The following is a 21,251-nucleotide window of genomic DNA, read 5'->3' on the forward strand; positions in this document are numbered from 1 at the left end:
AGGAATCAGCAGGTATGTTATGTTAGAAGCATTATATCTCTTATTGGATTGTTTTCATGAGCTTTCATTTTTATTTTACATTATATTGTCCTGATAGTGTGAAACTTCAAATGTTTTCCTTCATTAACTCTAGGTTTGTTATATTTCTTTGTAGATTTTTCATACATTTCCATTATTTGTAAAATTTGTAGCTAATAATGTAGGTTTTCCATGCTGGTTGATGTGCTTTTAGCATTGTAGTAACGAACTTTGTAAACATTGCTGAGGGAAGATACTAGCTATGTTTATGTATTTTATAGTGCGAGGTAAACGTATTCATGTTTTTTAATGATTTATTTTGTGTTCTTTTTGGCATTAGTTTTGCAATGCATATTCATAGAAACTTTTTTTAACTGTCAATTTCTGCTAAAAGTAATATGATAGAAGAAAAATTTCTATATTTTTTTATTACCTGTTTTTCCCCCTCCTTTCCTCCACTCTTCATTTCCTACTCTTCTCCACTCCTCCACTGCTCTACTCTTCCTCCTCTCCTTCACTCTTCCTCATCTCCTCCTTTTCTCATCTTATCCTCTCCTCTTACACGCCTCCACTCTTCGCCCTCTCCTCCTTTCGTCCTCTTCTCCTCTCATCACTCTCCTCCACTCTTTCTCCCCTCTTCATTTCCTCCTCCGCTTCTCCTCCCTTCCTCTCCTCCACTCTTCTTCCTCTCCTCCTCTTCCTCCTCTCCTCCACCTCTCTTCCTCCCTCCTATTTTCCTCCCCTCCTCCAACTCTCTTCCTCCACTCTTCCTCTCCTCCTCTCTTCCTCTTCCTCCTCTCCTCTTCCTTTTCTCCACCTCACTTCCTCATCTTCATTCTCCTCCTTTTCTCCTCATTTCTTAACACATTTATTCCTCCTAAATATATACTATTTGTTTGTTATATTTTTAAATATTATATTATTTTTGTTTGGTGATGTGATTAGACTTTTAGTATTTCTTTCTCAATCCTTACGGATTTTAAATTTTAATTTCCAAAACTTGAGATTTGTTAAGGAGGCCTTAGGCATGTACAACTTTGATTGGATAGACTGGGGCAGCCTTTAACTTTGATACAAAGAAGGTAGACGCTCTCTAGCTCTACAGATGACATTTTGAACTCTTTATTATTTTTTGTATAAAATACTCTGTATAGGTCTTAGTCTTTTATTCAAGAATACCTTTCATTTTGATGCGAAGATAAAGGGATGAAGAAATGTTGATTTAGGTATTGATATTGTCATTTCCTATTCGAAATTATACTCCTCATTTAGACGACAAAGGTAAATAGTTTGATGCCATATTGTATGATTAATTCCATAATATTACTTTTTTATCTGATGACATATTCCTCGATGATGAAGGGTAATTACACACTTTACTTTGACAGTTTTCAATGACTTTATTATGACAAGCTAACTGCGGTATTCTCCCCTAAGAATCAGCAAGTATGTTATGTTAGAAGCATTATGTCTCTTATTGGATTGTTTTTAGGAGCTTTCTATTTTATTTTACATTATATTGTCATGATAATGTGAAACTTCAAACGTTTTCCTTCATTAACTCTAGGTTTGTTATATTTCTTTGTAGATTAATCATACTTTCCATTATTTGCAAAATTTGTAGCTAATAATCAGGTTTTCCATGACGATTGATGTGCCCTTAGTATTGTAGTAACAAACTTTGTAAAGATTGATGACGGAAGATACTTGCTATGTTTATGTATTTTATAGAGTGAGGTAAACATATTCATGTGTTTTTATTGATCTATTTTGTGTTTTTGAGGCACTAGTTTTGCAATGCATATTATAAGAAACTTTTTTTTAACAGTCAATTACTTCTAAAAGTAATATTATAGCAAAACATTATCTATATTTTTTTTTTTAAAGTTTTTCCCCCTCCTCTCCTCCACTCTTCCTTTCCTACTCTTCTCCACTCTTCCATTGCTTCACTCTTCCTCATCTCTCCTCCACATCTCTTCCTCCTTCCACTCGTCTCCTCTTCTCTTCCTCCTCTCCTCCACTCTTCCTCTCTTCTCCTATCTTCCTCCTCTCTTCCTTTTCTCTCCTCTTCTCCACTATTGCTCTCCTCCATCTATCTTCCTCCCTCCACTCTTCCTCCCCTCCTCCACTCCTACGCGCCTCCACACTTCGTCCTCTCCTCCTTTCATCCTCTTCTTACCTCTTCCTTCTCTCTCCTCCACTCTTCCTCCTCTATTCCTTTCCTCCTCTTCTCCTCTCTTCCTCTCCTCCACTTCTCTTCCTCCTTCCACTCTTCCTCCCCTCCTCTCTTCCTTTCGTACTCTCCTCCACCTCCCACTCTTCCTCTCCTCTTCCTATTCTCCTCCTCACTTCCTCTTCCTCATCCTCCTATTTCTCTCCTCCTTTCTTAACACATTTCTTCCTCTTAAATATACTATTTGTATGTTATATTTTTAAATATTATATTATTTTTGGTTGTGGATGTAATTAGACTTTTAGTATTTCTTTCTCAATCCTTACGGGTTTTAAATTTTAATTTCCAAAACTTGGGATTTGTTGTGGAGGCCTTAGGCATGTACAACTTTGATTGGATAGACTTTAGTGACTAGCCTTCAGCTTTGATACGAAGGAGGCAGACACTCTCTAGGTCTATACATGATATTTTGTACTCAATATATTTTTTGTATGAAATACTCTTAATTGAGGAACACCTTTCATTTTGATGCGAAGAGGGATGAAGAAATGTTGATTTAGGTATTGATATTGTCGTTTCCTATTCGAAATTATACTCCTCATTTAGATGGCAAATTACAAGATTAATTCTGTATTATTACTTTTTTATCTTATTACATATATTCTTCGATGATGAAGGGCAGTTACACAATTTACATTGACAGTTTTCAATGACTATATTATGACAAGCTAACTACGGTATTCTACCCAAGGAATCAATAGGTATGTTATATTTTACGCATTATGTCTCTTATTGGATTGTTTTCAGGAACTTTCTATTTTATTTTACATTATATTGTTTTGATAATGTGGACCTTCAAACATTTTCCTTCATTAACTCTTGGTAAGTTATATTTCTTTGTAGATTAATCATACTTTTCCATTATCTGCAAAATTTGTAGTTAATAAAGCAGGTTTTCCATGCTGGTTGATGTGCTTTTAGCATTTAGTAACGAACTTTGTAAAGATTGCTGACGGAAGATACTTGCTATGTTTATGTATTTTATAGAGCGAGGTAAACGTATTCATGTTTTTTTATTGATTTATTTTGTGTTCTTTTAGGCATTAGTTTTGCAATGCATATTAATATAATCTTTTTTTAACAGTCAATTACTGCTAAAAGTAATATTATAACAGAAAAATATCTATATATTTTTTATTACAAGTTTTTCCCCCCTCCTCTCCCCCACTCTTCATTTCCTACTCTTCTCCACTCTTCCTCCTCTCATCCACCTCTCTTCCGCCTTCCACTCTTCCTCCTCTCCTCCACTCTTCCTACTCTTCTCCTATCTTCCTCCTCTCCTCCACTCTTCTTACTCTTCTTCTATCTTCCTCCTCTCCTCTACTCTTCCTCCTCTCTTCCTTTTCTTCTCTTCTCCTCTCTTATTTTCCTCCTCTTCTCCGCTATTCGTCTCATCCATCTCTCTTCTTCCCCTCCTCCACTCCTCCTACACGCCTCCACTCTTTGTCCTCTCCTCCTTTCGTCCTCTTGTCCTCTCTTCCTTCTCTCATTTTCATTTCCTCATCTTCTCCTTTCTTTCTCTCCTCCCTCCACTCTTCCTCTTCCTCCTCTCCTCCACCTCTCTTCCTCTCCTTCCACTGTTCCTCCCCTCCTCTATTCCTCCTCTCTCACTCTCTCCCTTTCTCCATTGTTCCTCATTTGTCCCTCTCCTTTTACTCTTCCTCCTCTCTTCCTTTACTCCTCTTATCCTCATCCTCCTCTCCTCTCTTCCTTCCTCCACAGTTCCTCTCCTCCTCTCTTCATCCTCTCCTCTTCCTCTTCTTCTCCTCACTTCCTCTTCCTCATCCTCCTCCTCCTCTCCTCTCCTCTTCTCTTACTACTACAAATTTCTTCCTCCTATTTGTATGTTATATTTTTAAATATTATATTATTTTTTTGATGTGATTAGACTTTTAGTATTTCTTTTCTCAATCCTTACAGGTTTTAAATTTTAATTTCCAAACCTTGAGATGTGTTGAGTTGAGGCCTTAGGCATGTACAACTTTGATTGGATAGACTTTAGTGGCTAGCCTTCAGCTTTGATACGAAAGAGGCAGACACTCTCTAGGTCTATAGATGATATTTTGTACTCATTATATTTTTTGTATGAAATACTCTTTATATCTTAGTCTTTTATTCAAGAATACCTTTCATTTTTATGCGAAGATGAATGGATGAAGAAAGGTTGATTTAGGTACTAATATTGTCATTTTCTATTCTAAATTATACTCCTCATTTAGACGGCAAAGGTAAATAGTTTGATGACAGATTACATAATTAATTTCGTACTTTTACTTTTTTATCTGATGACATATATTTTTCGATGATGAAGGGTAGTTACACACTTTATATTGACAGTTTTTAATGACTATATTATGACAAACTAACTATGGTACCCAAGGAATCATCATGTATGTTATGTTAGAAGCATTATGTCTCTTATTGAATTGTTTTCAGGAACTTTCTAGTTTATTTTACGTTATATTATCTTGATAATGTGGAACTTCGAACGTTTTCCTTCATTAACTTTATGTTTGTTATATTTCTTTGTAGATTAATCATACTTTTTCATTATTTGTAAAATTTGTAGTTCTCTAGGATTGTCTAATAATACAAGTTTTCGATGCCGCTTGATGTGCTTTTAGTATTGTAGAAACGAACTTTGTAAAAATTGATGACGAAAGATACTTACTATGCTTATGTATTTTATAGAGCGAGGTAAATGCATTCCTTTTTTTTTTATTGATGTATTTTTTGTTCTTTGAGGCATTAGTTTTGCAATGCATATTAAGAGAAAATTTTTTTAATTGTCAATTACTACTAAAAGTAATATTATAGCAGAAAATTTTCTATATTTTTTTCATTACAAGTTTTTTCCCCCTCCTCTCCTCCACTCTTCCTTTCCTCCTCTTCTCCACTCTTTCTCTGCTCCACACTTCCTCCTATCATCCACCTCTCTTCCTCCCTCCACTATTCTCCTCCTCTCTTCCTCCTATCCTCCACTCTTCCTCTCTCCTCTTCTCCTATCTTCATCCTCTTTCCTCCACTCTTCCTTTTCTCCTCTCCTCCACTCTTCCTCTCCTCCATCTCTCTTCCTGCTTCTACTCTTCCTACATGCCTCTACTCTTCGTCCTCTCCTCCTTTCATCCTCTTCTCCTCTCTTCCCTCTCTTCTCCACTCTTTCTCCTCTCCTCCTCTTCCTCCTTTCTTCCTTCCCTCCTCTCTTCCACTTTTCCTCTTGTCTTCCTTTCCTCCTCCTCATCCTCTCCTCTACCTCTCTTCCTTTCTCCACTCTTCCTCTCATCCTCTCTTCCTCCTCCCCTCTTCCTCTTCTCCTCCTCCTCTCCTCCTTTCTTAACACATTTCTTCCTCCTAGATATACTATTTGTATGTTATATTTTTAAATATTATATTATTTATGGTTGGGGATGTGATTAGACTTTTAGTATTTCTTTCTCAATCCTTACAGGTTTTAAGTTTTAATTTCCAAAACTTGAGATTTGTTGAGTTGGCCTTAGGCATGTACAACTTTGATTGGATAGACTTAGTATCTAGCCTTCAGCTTTGATACAAAGGAGACAGACGCTCTCTAGGTCTATAGATGATATTTTGTACTCATTATTTTTATTTTATTTTTTTTATAAAATACTCTTTATAGGTCATAGTCTTTTAGTCAAGAATACATTTCATTTTGATGCAAAGATGAAGGGATGAAGAGAGGTTGATTTAGGTATTGATATTGTACTCCTCATTTAGACAGCAAAGGTAAATAGTTTGATGGTAGATTACAAGATTAATTCTGTACTATTACTTTTTTATCTGATGACATATTTTATTTGATGATGAATGGCAGTTACACACTTTACATTGACATCTTTCAATGACTATATTATGACAAGCTAACTGTGATATTCTTCCCAAGGAATAAACATGTATGTTATGTTAGAAGTTATGTCTCTTAATGGATTGTTTTCAGGCACTTTCTATTTTATTTTACATTATATTATCTTGATAATGTGGAACTTCAAACGTTTTCCTTCATTAACTCTAGGTTTGTTATATTTCTTTGTAGAATGATCATACTCTTTCATTAGTTGCAAAATTTGTAGCTCAATAGGATTGTCTAATAGTGCAGGTTTTTCATACTGGTTGATGCGGTTTTAGCAATGTAGTAATGAGCTTTATAAAGATTGATGACGGAAGATACTTGTTATGTTTATGTATATTATAAAGCCAGGTAAATGTATTAGTATCTAATTCTCCCACCAGACAAACCGTAGCTTTTTTCAAAACTTTTTCTCTCTATACATCTCCCATCTGATACTCGTAAACCCTAATACATCCATCCAACCTCCACCCATTACTCACCATCGATCCACGAGGCCGACGGACCCCGGCGTCCTCGTTGTGGGCCGCCCGGTGTCAATCCTCTCCGGCAAACAGCTTCTTTTTGCGAGATCTACTTGTCGGAGCTTCTTTTCGAGAGGCCAATGGGCACCGGCGACCTCTCTGAGGGCCATCCTGTGACGGTCATCCCGCCTTCCAAAGTGCTCCGATGGCCATGCTGCTGACCCAGAAAGGTTTGTAGAACCTAGAGGGCTATGGTGAGTCGGTGACAGCCCAACAACCGCATCTTTCCATTCCCTTCAGCTGGTGATCTAGTTCCCCTTGGCACATACCTGGTTTCTGAAAGATGAATATTGGTTGCTGACCAGATTTCTTTTCAAGACTGGGTGTTGGGGCTGTTAGGCTCAGTATGGGTTCTTCTATGGATTTGGTCATAGAATCTAAAATCATTTGCACTCGTGAAGAGGGGAGCATGTTGGGCATTACTGAAAGGAGTCAAAGGGTGATTTCAAAATTGGTTCTGGTTTCAAAATTGGCTCCGATGGCCATGCTGCTGACCTAGAAAGGTTTGTAGAACCTAGAGGGCTATGGTGAGTCGGTGACAGCCCAACAACCGCATCTTTCCATTCCCTTCAGCTGGTGATCTAGTTCCCCTTGGCACATACCTGGTTTCTGAAAGATGACGATTGGTTGCTGACCAGATTTCTTTTCAAGACTGGGTGTTGGGGCTGTTAGGCTCAGTATGGGTTCTTCTATGGATTTGGTCATAGAATCTAAAATCATTTGCACTCGTGAAGAGGGGAGCATGTTGGGCATTACTGAAAGGAGTCAAAGGGTGATTTCAAAATTGGTTCTGGTTTCAACAATAGTAAAGTGGCTGGCTAAAGCCATGGCTGCGTGCACAAATGAGAAATGGGATTTCTATTCCACTGTCCGTGAAGGCAGACGTACTTTCACGGCGCATCACTGCTCAAATTCTCGAGGACATTATATGGTGGTGGGAGGAGGGATTTTATATTCATCCCCGAGGAGGGAGGCAGTGGCTGGAGAAGGATGGGGGAGGTACTGTGTGATTTTTCCCTCGACAAGACCAATACCATTGAAGGACAAAGAGGTGCTAGAAGGGGGCCAGTCCCTCCAACTCAGATGCAAATCAGCCCTCAAGACCCACTTGTAGAGATGCACAATTCTTTAAACGAGATGGAAACCCAACTGGTCAAGTTGAAGGCAGCAATAGCTTGCTTGTCTACGAAAATATACATGATTTCAACTCGAGACAACAGGATTGTAAGAAACAAGACAGGCTCAAACCCTTTAAACTCTAAAGGAAAACGGAAAATTGGATTCGGCCCTGTCCCTATAACCAAATCCAAGAGAGCATGGCGGGTCAAAAGGAAATCTGGAATATTTGAAGCAGGGTCTACATCCGGTATTGGCGTTGAGACATCAGTAATGGAATCCCATTCGCCTCTGGTTACACCCTTGGTCCCTGAAAAAACTATGGCTCCCTCATCGGAGTTTAAGGAAAATGGTGTACTGCTGAGGTTTGAAAGAGATGTAGAATCCGATACCACCCCAGAGATAAAGGAACTTGCTATCACCCCAGAATCTCCAATGGGGACCCTGAAACCATTGGAGAGAACCTATGGAGTTGCTGGAGAACCAATGAGCTTGGCCTTGGTGCCTTGTATAGAGGAATGTCCAGAGTTGAAAGTGCAGTTGGATAATGTGTCTGGGGATAATGTTGCTCCCTTGGTCTCTCTTCCTCCAATAGCGGATTGGATTCTGCCTAAAGTTAACGAGATTCAGCAGTTTGTAAAAATTTCACATGGAGGATGTGAATACCAATTTAAAAAATTAATCACTGCAATTGAGGCAATCCACGCGCTTGAAACCAAATCAAGTTTCAAGAAAAGTAGGGAGTTACAATGTCTTCATTGGGCAATCAACTACGACGTTAAGGGTGTCAGCTCAATTAGAGAGAAATCCAAAAGGAGGGCATTGTGAAGTTTTAGTTCTAAAGGAGGAAATAAGTGGTTGGGGTTGGGTTTTCGGGTAGCGTTTTAGTTCTATGGAAAACAAGGGGTTGGAGTCGGGCTTGGTATATTTTGGGTTGTTTTTCTTGAGTTTTTGGGTCATTGAGGTCAATGGGCAAGGTGTTTTCTTGTATATATCAGTGTAATTGGTTATTCCTTTTTTTTATATATATAATATTTTTACTTATAAAAAAAATGTATTCAGATTTTTTTATTGATCTATTTTGTGTTCTTTCAAACATTATTTTTTCAATGCATATATTATGAGGAACTTTTTTTACTAGTCAATTCTTGCTAAAAGTAATATCATAGCAGAAGATTTCCTATATTTTTTTTTTCTACTAGTTTTCCCCCCTCCCATCCTCCTCCTCCCTTCCTCATCCTTCTTCTCCTCTTCCATAACTTTCTATTTGTTCACTTCATTGGCAAAAGTTATGATGAAAATATTTTATCTGAACTCCATGAAGGATGATCCTCCACACTTTCCCCATTGTTGAACTAAGAAACATCCCTTCCAATTCCTCGTTCCAAGCAAACTTTGCCTACCGCACTTATTTCCTCCTTTCTTCTAACTTCTTATGGAATTTCTCCATCCAGATCAATCGAATCTTTTTCATATTCTATAAGTCGTAGATTCTCCCATCTTTTTTCTAACACCTTGATACTCACCAAATTATGCTTCCAAGTATAAAAGCATAATTAATATACAGGGGGAGATTCCAAGGTCATTTCCTCAGGGACAACAGGTTTAACACGCTTAATCATGCAGATATATAAAAACAGGGTAGCTTCAAGGGAGCAAATGGGTTTATAAACAGTGATGTTGTGCATAGGAATTTACAAATGGATAGATGAGATATGTGCAGTGATTATAGACAAAATGTTGGATGTGAAGTTTAGATTGACAAAATGATAAGGGGTAGGAGTTACTTCTAAATCAGCAATTTGACTTAACAGGGAAAAACCCTAAAAACATGTGCCTAATTTCAAAAGCTTTAATAGAAATAATCACTCACAGTTGGTAATCAGATTTTTGACTAAAACAATGGTTTAAATGACAATTAAATGAACACTTGGGATGCAGGGTTTTGGTTTACTAAACCCATCGATGAAGCTAGTCTCTGGGTGCATCTGCTAATATTAATTCATTCAAGAAATTAATATTTAAACAACAAACAAGCATACTCAAATTAAAATACCATAGAAATAAAACCCCTCATCGTATTAACGTATGTTTTCATTTCAAGGCTCTCGGGTTGAAGGATCCTTGATTATTTCAAGGTTTTGTTATGCCGTGAGTCTACAACAAGTCAAGAACAAGAGATTCTCACAAAACCTTACAGCAAACCACAGATACTAGCACAATGAAAGAATAAACAAGGAATCACGGAAACCAAACATTAATCAAGGTGAACAATGTCCTTCGCCTACAACCCAAGTTGCAAATCTAGCCCAAAATCATCATATAGATTATGATTGCAAGGCTTAACAAAAATCCTAATGGGAATGAACAACCGAAACAAACACAGCAAAATAAACCCTAGAAAAATCACCAAATCGACTCCCTCTCTCCATTGTGTCTTCTCTCCTTTTATCCTTCTCTCCCTCGCACCCTCTTCTCTCTCCTCTAATTGATTCTCCTTCCATTTCATGGATTTGCCCTCGAAGGGTTCCTTCCACTCCCTCTCAGCTTCCTGTGTGCCTCTTGGTTGAACTCTGTCGAATGGAGTGAGGTAAGATGGGGTAGGTCTTTGTGAAGATTGGGCCGAAATGGGCCTTTGTGGCTTTGGGCCATATCCCTGCAAAATAGCGTGTATTAGTTAGGTTGTGAAGACCTTTTGCATAAAAGGCCCAGTTTTAATCAAGCATACATGTTATTATGTAGCCCTTGAACAAAGTCTATATTTTCAAAATATCATGTTATTTCACCCCTTTGTGATACAAATTGACCTTTAATTAAACCAATTCAACAGTTAAACTAAAAAAAAATGTCTTAGTAATCACACATACATCCTTACGTCCAGCCATGCTGAAAAACTCTTCTATTTTCCTACCAATCCTTACCCCTGACAGAGTAAAAGGTGACTATTAGACCTCCACCTCTTGTTCTCTCGAGAGAAACAGAGAGGAGACTCTTCGAGGACTCGATCACTCCTACTATATTACTTTACATGCCTCTTATAGGAATCTATGTTAGATTTTGAGATTAAGTCCAAAAGAATTCTTTTCCATGCTTGAATTGCTAGATTTCCTTCTTTTGTCTCTGAGTCCAAGTTATATTAATTTATAGATTATATGATATTTGAGGGGAACTTTCAGCTTGTCATCTCCTCCTTAAACAAGGTGAGGAGTTTCGTCTACATTTTTACACAATTCAAAAAGCAATTGACAATATAGATCCTATAATATTATATAGTGTTCATGTCTAGATAAATCCCCAGTCAAATATTATTACATACATATATTGTATCTATCTTTTTTGCAATTATATAAAGTGTTTGGAGCAAGAAATTGTCAAAAATCATGATCCTAATGCAAATACCTCCAAACAACATATATAAATAGACACGTTTAGTATGCATATTTAATAGTCATACTGACATTTTCCATACTCCTTTGTATTCAATGATTCATTCAATGCTCTCTGGAAAGAGGAATGAGCTTCCCTGCAATCCTCATAGCCCTTTTCGTTCTTTTGCTATTCCATCAAACTTGCAGTGTTAAGGATATTCATCTTCCCATGGCAAGTTGTTCTCCTTCCTGTGGCAGTGTCCAAAACATAAGGTATCCATTTCAATTAATGCAGGATCCACCAAACTGCGGCGACCAAAGGTATAACCTGTCATGTGAAAACAACATTATTGTCTTATACTTATATAATGGAAAGTATCATGTGCAGGAAATCAATTACAGTGACTACACAATCCTTGTAATGGATTGTAATAGAAATAGTATGAAAGAGATAAAATAGTGATAACTGTATTTCCTCAGTGATAAACGTAGCCACACTTTCTTCGAGGGAAAGCACCTCCACAAGAATAGTAACAGAATAATGTTCCAGATGATTCAGGAATTACCCCGTACGGGCTAATATACTAAAAACAGTAAATTACTAGGAAGTCCTTACTCTAAAAGGACTTTTGGCCCTTACAATACTGACTGTAATTAAAAACAAATAACTTACATAGTTGGGCCCATATTAAGCCACGATCCAGGTTGCTTCTTCTAATTAATCTTTCAGCTTCATTCTTCTGCGTCCCATCACTAAGCATGTAAACATCAACCCATGACCACATCTTCACACTAGGGTTCCCTCACGACAGCTTAACACTTCAGTTCACTTCGATTCCTCTTCTTCCAGCCGTCGTATCACAACTCCCTCCCCCTTCAAAAAACCTTGCCCACAAGGTGGGGAAAGCAAAGACGGTGGTGCAACTCCCACGAAGCCTCTTGTACCTTCTGCCCCTGCCACCTAATCAACATCTCCACTAAAGGTCAGTTCTTAACTTTCTTCAACCTTCTGTTCAGTACTTCTTCTGGCTCGGCCTTAATGACCATGTTACTATCTAAGGAGGCAGCGTTGTAAGTGGTAAAATACCTTGTCTGAGCTTGGGTTTGAGCTGCGAACATGAAAAAATTATGAATCTGTGTTGTGGCTGGAAGTTTTAGGTAATATGCCACCTCGCCGATCCTTTGTTCCATGTGGTAAGGCCCGTAGTACTAAGGCGAAAGCTTGAGACTTTGGCGACGGTTGATTGATGACTGTCGATAGGGTTGCAATTGAGGAGTACCCAATCCTCAATCTGGTAAACTCGTTCCTTTCTCTTACTATTGGCATACTTCCTCATCCTTTCCTGGGCTTTAACTATATTCTGCTTCAACAGGTTCCATAATTGCTCACGGCTTCTCAAGGTAATCTCTACTTCTTCCAACCTTGTTGTGCCTGAGATATAACCGATTAGTTTGGGTGGACTGTATCCATATAATGCCTCAAATGGAGTTATTTTTGTAGATGCATGCATGCTCGAATTATAAAACCACTCTGCCAATTCTATCCACTAATCCCAATCCCTTGGCTTGTCACCCACATAACATCTTAGAAAATTTTTCACCCACTTATGTATTACCTCTGTTTGATCATTCGTTTATGGGTGGTAAGCAATACTAAAGGCTAGTTGAACCCCCTGTAAGGAAAATAACTCTTTACAAAACCTGTTTGTGAAAGTAGAGTCTCGATTAGAGATGATGTAGTGTAGCATTCCATGTAGCTTAAACACATGTTTCATAAAGAGCTAAGCCACTACCTTAGCAGTGTAGGGATGACAAATACGCACAAAATGGCCATATTTTGTGAACATGTCCATTGTAACCCATAAAGCATTAAATTTTCTAGAGCTGGGCAACCCTTCAACAAAATCCATAGTGATATCTACCCATGATTTATCGGCTGGGTAAGGGTTGTAAAAGCCAAATGGGGAGAGAGTTGTCTACCTTCGCCACTTGACAGGTGTCACACTCTCTTAGAAAGGCCTTAACATTAGCTTTTTGGCCAGGCTAATAGAAATCCATTTTAAGCCTATGTAGAGTTTTGTCAAAACCCATATGTCCACCCATAGGACTGCTGTGAATTAATTCCAATATTTTTTGAATTAGGCCCTGATTAGCCGGAATATATATTCTGTTTTTGTATAGGAGTAGTCAATTTTTCACTGTATAGGGGTTGTTTAAGTCACCAGATTGATACTTCTTCCATGACTCCTGCACTATTGGGTCCCCAACATACAAAGCCTTAATTTCATTAACCCAGTCCCAACTAAGTAGAGATAACACAAATAAGGTTGTTGTATCATCTTCCCTCTACCTAGATAAGGCATCTGCTACAACATTCTCCCCTCCCCTTTTAAATTCTACCACAAAATCGTATCCCAACAATTTAGAAATCCACTTTTGTTGCATAGTGGTCCTATCCTCTGATCCAACAGAAATTTGAGGCTTTGATGGTCGGTTTTGACCACAAAAGCCTGGCCCAACAGATAGGGCCGCCACTTTTGCACTGCTAAGACCAATGCAAAAAGTTCATTTTCATAAGTAGACATACCCACAGCCCTACCCTTCAAAGCCTTGCTGAAAAAGGCTAATGGCCTCCCAGCTTACATCAAAACAGCACCAATGGCCTTTCCCGAGGCATCACATTCAATTACAAATGACGAGTAAAAATCTGGTAACGCCAAGACAGGGGGTTGGGTCACAACAGTTTTCAAGCTGTCAAAGACAGCTTATGCTTCACTAGTCCACTTAAAGCCTTCCTTTCTTAACAGGTCTTTCAACTTGACAGCAATAGCCCCATACCCCTTTATAAATCTTTGATAATACCCAGTGAGGCCTAGGAAACCTCTCAAATCCTTCACTAACCGTGGGGTAGGCCAATCTAACATAGTTTTCAACATCTCAGAGTCGGCCCGTACACCCTTCCTAGAAATGAGGTGGCCCAAGTATGACACATCTTCACACCCAAAGCTGCACTTGCTCATTTTAGCAAATAACTGGTACTGCCTCAAAGTATCAAATGTAATCTTTAAATGGTTCAAATGAGTTGTTGCATCTTGACTATAAACTAAAATATCATAAAGAAAAACTAGAATGAATTTTCTAAGATACAGTTTAAAAACCTGGTTCACCAAACTTTGGAAGGTTGTGGGAGCGTTAGTTAGGCCAAACAACATAACTAAAAACTCATAATGCCCCTCGTGTGTCTGAAACGCAATCGTTGGGATGTCCTCAGGCTTCACCTGTATTTGATGGTAGCCTGACCTCAAGTCAAGCTTGGAAAACACCTTAACACCATGTAGTTCATCTAGCAACTCTTCCACCACTGGTATAAGATATTTATCCTTAATAGTGACACTGTTTAGTGCCCTATAATCAACACATAAATGCCACGTACCATCAGTCTTCCTCACCAACAAAATAGGTGATGAATAAGGGATTTGACTGGGTCTAATAACCCCAGAATCCAGCAACTCTATAACAATTTTTTCAATCTCATCCTTTTGGAAGTAAGGGGAAATGGGGTTGGTTCTAGATTGTAAATTGATGGCATGGTCATGGGAACGGGTTGGGGTAAGCCTTTTAGGGTGGCAAATTTATCGAGGTAGTTGGTAAGGATTTTCTATATATTTTCTGGAATCTGGTTGGGTTGCTGTTTGGCTATATTTTCAATGAAATGTAATAGTACCTCTTTGTTTTCCAATCAGCTACAAGAGTACCCCTTTGTTTTCCAATTGGCTACATTTGTGGATGGACCCTTCTTCAATCCAAGTGTTACCATTAAGTCCCTTCAACTGTACAACAGATTGCTAGGATGTAAATTGCATTGTTAATTCTTTAAAGTTCCATAAGATTAGTCCTAACCCTTGCAACCAGTGGACTCCAAGGACTATATCACATCCAGCCAACACAAGAACATATATATCCACCAAAAAACAGGTCCCTTGAATTGAAACATTCACTCCCGTCACCTTGCCCTCAATGTCCACCAACTCTACATTTGCTACTTTGACTCTAATTTTATCCTCTTCCACTAGGGGGATGTGAACCCTAGAAAGTACTGCTGAATCCAAGAAGTTATGGGTATTTCCTTAATCAATAAGGATTACAACCCATTGACTACCGATTTTGCCTTTCACCCGCATAGTCTTAGGGTTCATAAAGCCAATGATGGCATGTAGGGAAACTTCAAGGGCCTTTTCAACAATACACAATGCCCCTTCTACAAGCTAACCAACAAACTGGTCCTTATCTTCCTGAGGTTGCTCCACCTCATCCCCCACCTCCTCAATCAAATACAACTTAGGGATGTTGCATCGATGACCCGGGTGCCACTTAGAGTCACAATGGTAGCATAGGCCATTTTCTCTCTGTAGTTTCATATAGTTTTGGCTTATTTTATGGACGAGTACAACAGCTTTGTGGTTGGAAGTATTGGTTTCTGCGATAAGGTTATTTGGCTGTGGATGGTATTTGGTGGAGGTTGGTTCAATGTGGTGGGAAAATGAGGGTCGTGTTTGGGGCTTTTTATGGAGTGAAACCTTTTCTTCTTGTATTTTGGCTAAGCCATATGCTTGGATTAAATTGATTGGGTTAAACATTCTTATAGTCAACCGAATGTCATCTCTAAGGCCACTGAGAAAACAACTGAGTTTGTATTGCTCAAACAAACCCCTTAGCCGATTAGAGTGTCTCAAAGGGTGATTTATACCCCTATACTGAGCCTACTTGTCTTAGTCTAGTGAGTTGCTCCATGGGATCATCATAACTACTAGGACCAAACCTAATTAACATGGCCTTCACAAACTCTTCCCACCCAGTCAACAATCCAGATTCATCTAGGTCTCTAAACTAGACCAGTGCCTTTCCAACCATATGAAATGAGACCAATCTCAAACAGTGCTGGGGTAATGTGTTATGGAATGTAAAAAAATGGTTTACCTTGTAAAGCCAGTTGTGTGGATCCTCCCCCTCCAATACTGGAAAATCGAGCCAAACAAATCGGGGTTGGACCCCCCCCCCCCAATGAGGTATGAGGTGTTGTTGTTTAGGAGGTTCCTCATTGTGAGTAGGGTTTCCTGAGTTGTTTCCCTTTTTCTTGTGTAGGGCTGAAGCCAATGAAGAAAACTGTTGCATCATGGACTCCATTCGATAGTGCTAAACTGGGATTCTGTGTTTTTTATGTGAGATTCAGTGGTGCGCTTGAAGGAGTTGAATCCTTCATGAAGATCTTTCAGACGGGTTCCTTCAATCATAGCAGGACTGGGCTCTAAGATACAACTTGTAATGGACTGTAATAGAAATAGTATGAAAGAGATAGAATAGTGATAATTGTATTTCCTCAATGATAAACGTAGCCACACTTTCTTCGAGGGAAAGCACCTCCACAAGAACAGTAACAAAATAATATTCCAGATGATTCAGGCATTATCCACATACAGGCTAATATACTAGAAATTGTAAATTACTAGGAAGTCCTTACTCTAAATGGACTCTTGGCCCTTACAATACTGACCGTAATTAAAAATAGATAACTAACATAGTTGGGCCCATATTAAGCCCACGATCCAGGTTGCTTCTTCTAATTAATCTTTCAGCTTTATTCTTCTGCGGCCCATCACCTAATGTACTTTTCCCGTCCCTATATATTATTTTTACACTTTTTAACTATTTAGGACATATTGGTTTGGAATTTTTAGATGACTGTAAGAGTTTCCAACTCGCACCTAATGTACTTTAGATAATTATAATGAAATTATGTGCTTACAACTTACAAGAAGAAAGAGTGAAGGAAAGCGTTAGATATAATGACCAAGTGTGAAATATGTGTTGCAAGATGATACAATGAGTTAAAGATTTTAAAAAAAAAAAAAAAAACTTATATCCTTCGTATTATATTATAAATATCATTTCGTAAATTGAAAAAGTTTATTTTTTCTTTATTGGATTTTGAACAATTATAAATTATTTAGTTCAAATGTATATATCTTTTAAATATAAAGTTCAATTGAGTTTTCGAAATTATTTTAGCATTACTACTATACATAGGAAAATCCATATTTAATTTCTCTTTAATGCATGAGTTTAATACATTATAATATAATGAAAATGGTTATTAGAATATTTTAGACACGTGCGATTTATAAATATAGATTTTAACAATTTAAAGTTGAAGAAATAAAAAATAATATAGCAAATAAAAAATATAAATAAGTTAAACCCTTGTTCACATGTCAATTTTAATTTAAGAAAAGTTGTATTTATAATGAGAAAAGATATTTACGATTGTAAATTGTACAATCGCCGTATAATCATTTTAAAAAAGTGAATAAAACATAAGACTTATATGAAAAAAATTAATTTTTTAATAGTAGACTCTACTCTTTTTCAAAATGATTACACGGTAGTTGTAGAATTCACGGTTGTATATAAAATTACTCATTTATAATTTATCCTTCTAATTTATTAGTTTTGTAATATTTTCACAAATTATAAAAATTATTTTCATTTAATAATTAATTTGAAATAGAAATTATATTATTTATATCCTTTAATGTTTAATTGGAAATAAAAATTATATAATTTAATTCCTTAAAATAAATTAAAAAGAAATAATATGGTACGATCTTTAAATTATGTGTCAAAGAAGTATTTAAGTGATAATTGTAATAGTTTAAAAAAATAATGCTCGGGTCTCGTAAAGGGCAAAGAAAAGCGCAAACATATTTAGAATTAAAATAATAAAACAGTAAATCAATCCTAACCGTTCAAAGCAAAACCCTGATTTTGTCTCGACCCTCCGATTTGCGCCTTCCCATAGTTAAAAGCCGCCTCCATCCGAAAGCAATACTGAAAGTAGGGTTTGCAAATTGCAGAGCAGCAGCCACTTCGCAGTTCGCCGTCTGATCTCGCCTCCTCAACCCGAAAATGGCAACCCAGATGAGCAAAAAGCGAAAGGTGATCCCTTTACTCTCTGTTTGTTTCCCGTAAAATGGAACTACAAGAGTCCTAGACAATAACTCAATACTAATCCACTATCTTTCTCGTTGCAATCAATCTGGATGTTATTCACTCTTTTCTAGAACACTGTTTCTTGAAGCTTTGGTTTTTGCGTGGTGTCGTTACAGTTCGTAGCTGACGGAGTTTTCTTCGCCGAGCTGAATGAGGTGCTAACCCGTGAGCTGGCAGAGGACGGTTACTCCGGAGTCGAAGTTAGGGTTACTCCTATGCGTACCGAGATCATCATCAGAGCCACCCGGACCCAGAACGTTCTCGGTCTGAATTTCAATGATTTCCTGTGTTTTCTTTTTTATTTATTTTTTTGATTGTATTGATCTTCTACCTATCAAAAAACTGTGCCGATTTTCGAAGGGTAAATTAATGGATCTATTTTGCAGGTGAGAAGGGGAGGAGGATCAGAGAGCTGACCTCATTGGTACAGAAGCGGTTCAAGTTCCCGGAGAACAGCGTGGAGCTTTACGCCGAGAAAGTTAATAACAGAGGGCTTTGCGCTATTGCCCAGGCTGAGTCTCTCCGCTACAAACTCCTCGGTGGTCTTGCTGTTCGGAGGTATATATTCTTCAACTATATACCTTCTATTTCTATTTCTATTTCTATTTCGTGAAGAATTGTGACTTTTCAGTGGCATAGAATGGGAGTTATCAATTAGTATCATGGTAGGATGCTAGTATCATATTCAATTTTTTGTAGTATGTGCTTGGATAACGTGTATGATTGAGCTTTTCTCTATTTCAAAGTGGGAATATCAATCTTCTTTGATTTTTTTTTTTTTTTTTTTTCGGGGGGGGGGGGCTTGTGCGTTTGAAATATACTTGGATTTGGTTTTTGTTAAATGTGTTTTATGTTGTTTGGACTTTGTTCCAAGCTTTTTCTGTCATCTACAAAGCAGATTGGTGACTACACGCCATTTTGTGTCGGAAGATGACTATAGTAATATTTCTCAAGTTCCCTTCAGGACATCTTCCTCGTGAAATGGTCTGGTTTTCTTGTAGTAACGTTAGGGAGGGTACATGATTATTTAATTTCCATTTGCTTTCCTTAGTTCACATCTTTTCCGAAATAGGGTTGTATTTCACGCACTAAAGCTCAAAGCCTTTAGACGAGCTGATTTTTTACAGTAGTCTTAGCATTGCTGTTTGTAATTTTTTCCCTCAGTTATATGGTCAGTCATCTATAAAGCTAGTCGGTCATATTTTGATACCCACTTTGTGTCGGAAGATGACAATATTAACATTGCGACTCAGGCCATTCTATCATGGCAAGAAACTTGCTTAGATCTTATGCTTGGGATCGCTGTATAATGTTTATCTTCCTCTAAGCTTGTCTAACTTTTTCTTTTATCAATTCTTCTGTACCATCACTGACTGATGCTTCTTCTCGACATCCAGGCCCCCTTCCCCTCTACCCACAAAAAGTATATCTCTTCTGGTTATAAGAAGGGAGAAATTCTTGCAATGTTTTGGATGATTTTATTTTCACCGTAAAAGAATTATGTTATTGGTGGTTGAAGGTTTTAAGTATCGATCCATTTCATTTGCGGGAACTTTTTAAGATTGTACCTGGTTTAAATTTTAGGTTTAGTTCTTGGTTGAGTCTGTTTCATGTGTGGACGTTCCAATAATGTTTACCAAAACTAACTTCATGGATATTATTCTCATTAAGGGCCTGCTATGGTGTACTGAGATTTGTCATGGAAAATGGAGCAAAGGGATGCGAGGTTTGTGGTCAGCTTTAACCCTTATGGTGCAAAATTTTATAATCCTGCTTGGAATATGATTTAGACGATACTTCTACTTTAACAGGTGATAGTTAGTGGAAAGCTTAGGGCGCAACGTGCAAAGTCCATGAAGTTCAAGGACGGCTACATGATTTCTTCTGGTCAGCCAGTCAATGAATATATAGACTCGGCTGTGAGACATGTTCTTCTGAGACAGGTTTGCAACTTGCAAGTTTGTGATGCTTATGTCAGATAGTGCTGTCTTTAGCCAAATCAACATTCCTAGGCTTTTTCTTGCATATTTTCATTTCTTTTTGGATTCCGGTTCTTATTAGATATCTCATTGGCACACAGGGGGTACTTGGTATCAAGGTCAAGATAATGCTGGATTGGGATCCCAAGGGTAAGGTGGGACCCACAACTCCCCTACCTGATCTGGTTACAATCCACACTCCCAAAGAGGAAGAGGAACATTTCCGGGCACCAGTGGTGGCAGCTGATATTGAGGTCCTCCCAGTGGTGGCATAGTACCTCGATTTTTTTATACTACTGTCCTGAAGTAGTAATCATCGTGATATACTTTTTTTCTCAAACATCTGAGTTTATGTAGTTTTTGTTTTTATTATTCAATTTTGGGTATTAAGAACTTGAGTCATTATTCTGTTTAATCATTCAAACTTTTTCAATGAACTGATGGATGTCCATTTCATATATGAGTGGTTCCTTTACCAGTTTCTGTTTTAATTGTTGGAGCATGCACACTACGAGAGAAATCACCTGTTGCGGCGATTTTTGTTTTGGTGCAAATAAAATCGCCCCAATAGGTAATTATTTGCAGTGAAAATCAAATTGTCGTAGCTTGGAAACATTGACTTGTAATTTAAACTTGGTGGTCCAATCACTTTATTAATTACAGCGATTTATCATCTTATTACGGCTAAAAAAATTGGCGCAATAAGAAAAAATGTATTGCAATGGAGGAAAATCGTTGCAAATGTCTAATGGGTGCCAAAACGTGTTTTGGCATTTTATTTTTCCCCTCATTTTGTTCTCGAGTACAAGTCCCTTCTCCACTTTGATTCTCTTCCCCAATTTTGCCTACCTGCAAATCCATCAACCCCCACACATCTTCATCTCTATTTTCGACGTCAGGGCACAAAGTTATGATCTCCACTTCATTTTCCTTTTGTGGAAGCTAGGATCCTTGTTTCCACCATTTCCCACTTCAACGTTTTCTCCATTTTCACCTACATGCAAATCTACCCTCCCCCACACAGCTTGATCTCTATTTTTTACATCAGGGCACAAAGCTTCTACTCCTCCACTTAATTTTCCTTCCATGGAAGCTAGGGTT

The 21,251-nt window shown here is 37.8% G+C and overlaps 1 protein-coding gene across 1 annotated transcript; it reads left to right on the top strand.

The window, feature by feature from the left end:
- The first annotated feature begins 17,992 nt into the window (after nt 1-17,992).
- On the top strand, nt 17,993-20,628 carry LOC109008766 (40S ribosomal protein S3-3-like). The gene is made up of 6 exons (XM_018988990.2): nt 17,993-18,117; nt 18,288-18,435; nt 18,558-18,729; nt 19,843-19,897; nt 19,983-20,114; nt 20,252-20,628. The coding sequence occupies exons 1-6, from the start codon at nt 18,088-18,090 to the stop codon at nt 20,423-20,425; spliced, it is 711 nt and encodes a 236-aa protein (XP_018844535.1). The 5' UTR covers nt 17,993-18,087; the 3' UTR covers nt 20,426-20,628.
- The last annotated feature ends 623 nt before the right edge of the window (nt 20,629-21,251 follow it).

This window comes from Juglans regia, chromosome 1 (assembly GCF_001411555.2).
Source record: "Juglans regia cultivar Chandler chromosome 1, Walnut 2.0, whole genome shotgun sequence".
Taxonomy (NCBI): Eukaryota; Viridiplantae; Streptophyta; class Magnoliopsida; order Fagales; family Juglandaceae; genus Juglans; species Juglans regia.

Bases quoted from the DNA above. Each gene is read 5' to 3' on its own strand.
- LOC109008766 (XM_018988990.2), top strand. From the start codon at position 18,088: ATGGCAACCCAGATGAGCAAAAAGCGAAAG. The intron at 18,118-18,287 runs GTGATCCCTTTA...GTGTCGTTACAG, and splicing joins AGATGAGCAAAAAGCGAAAG to TTCGTAGCTGACGGAGTTTT. The intron at 18,436-18,557 runs GTCTGAATTTCA...TCTATTTTGCAG, and splicing joins CCGGACCCAGAACGTTCTCG to GTGAGAAGGGGAGGAGGATC.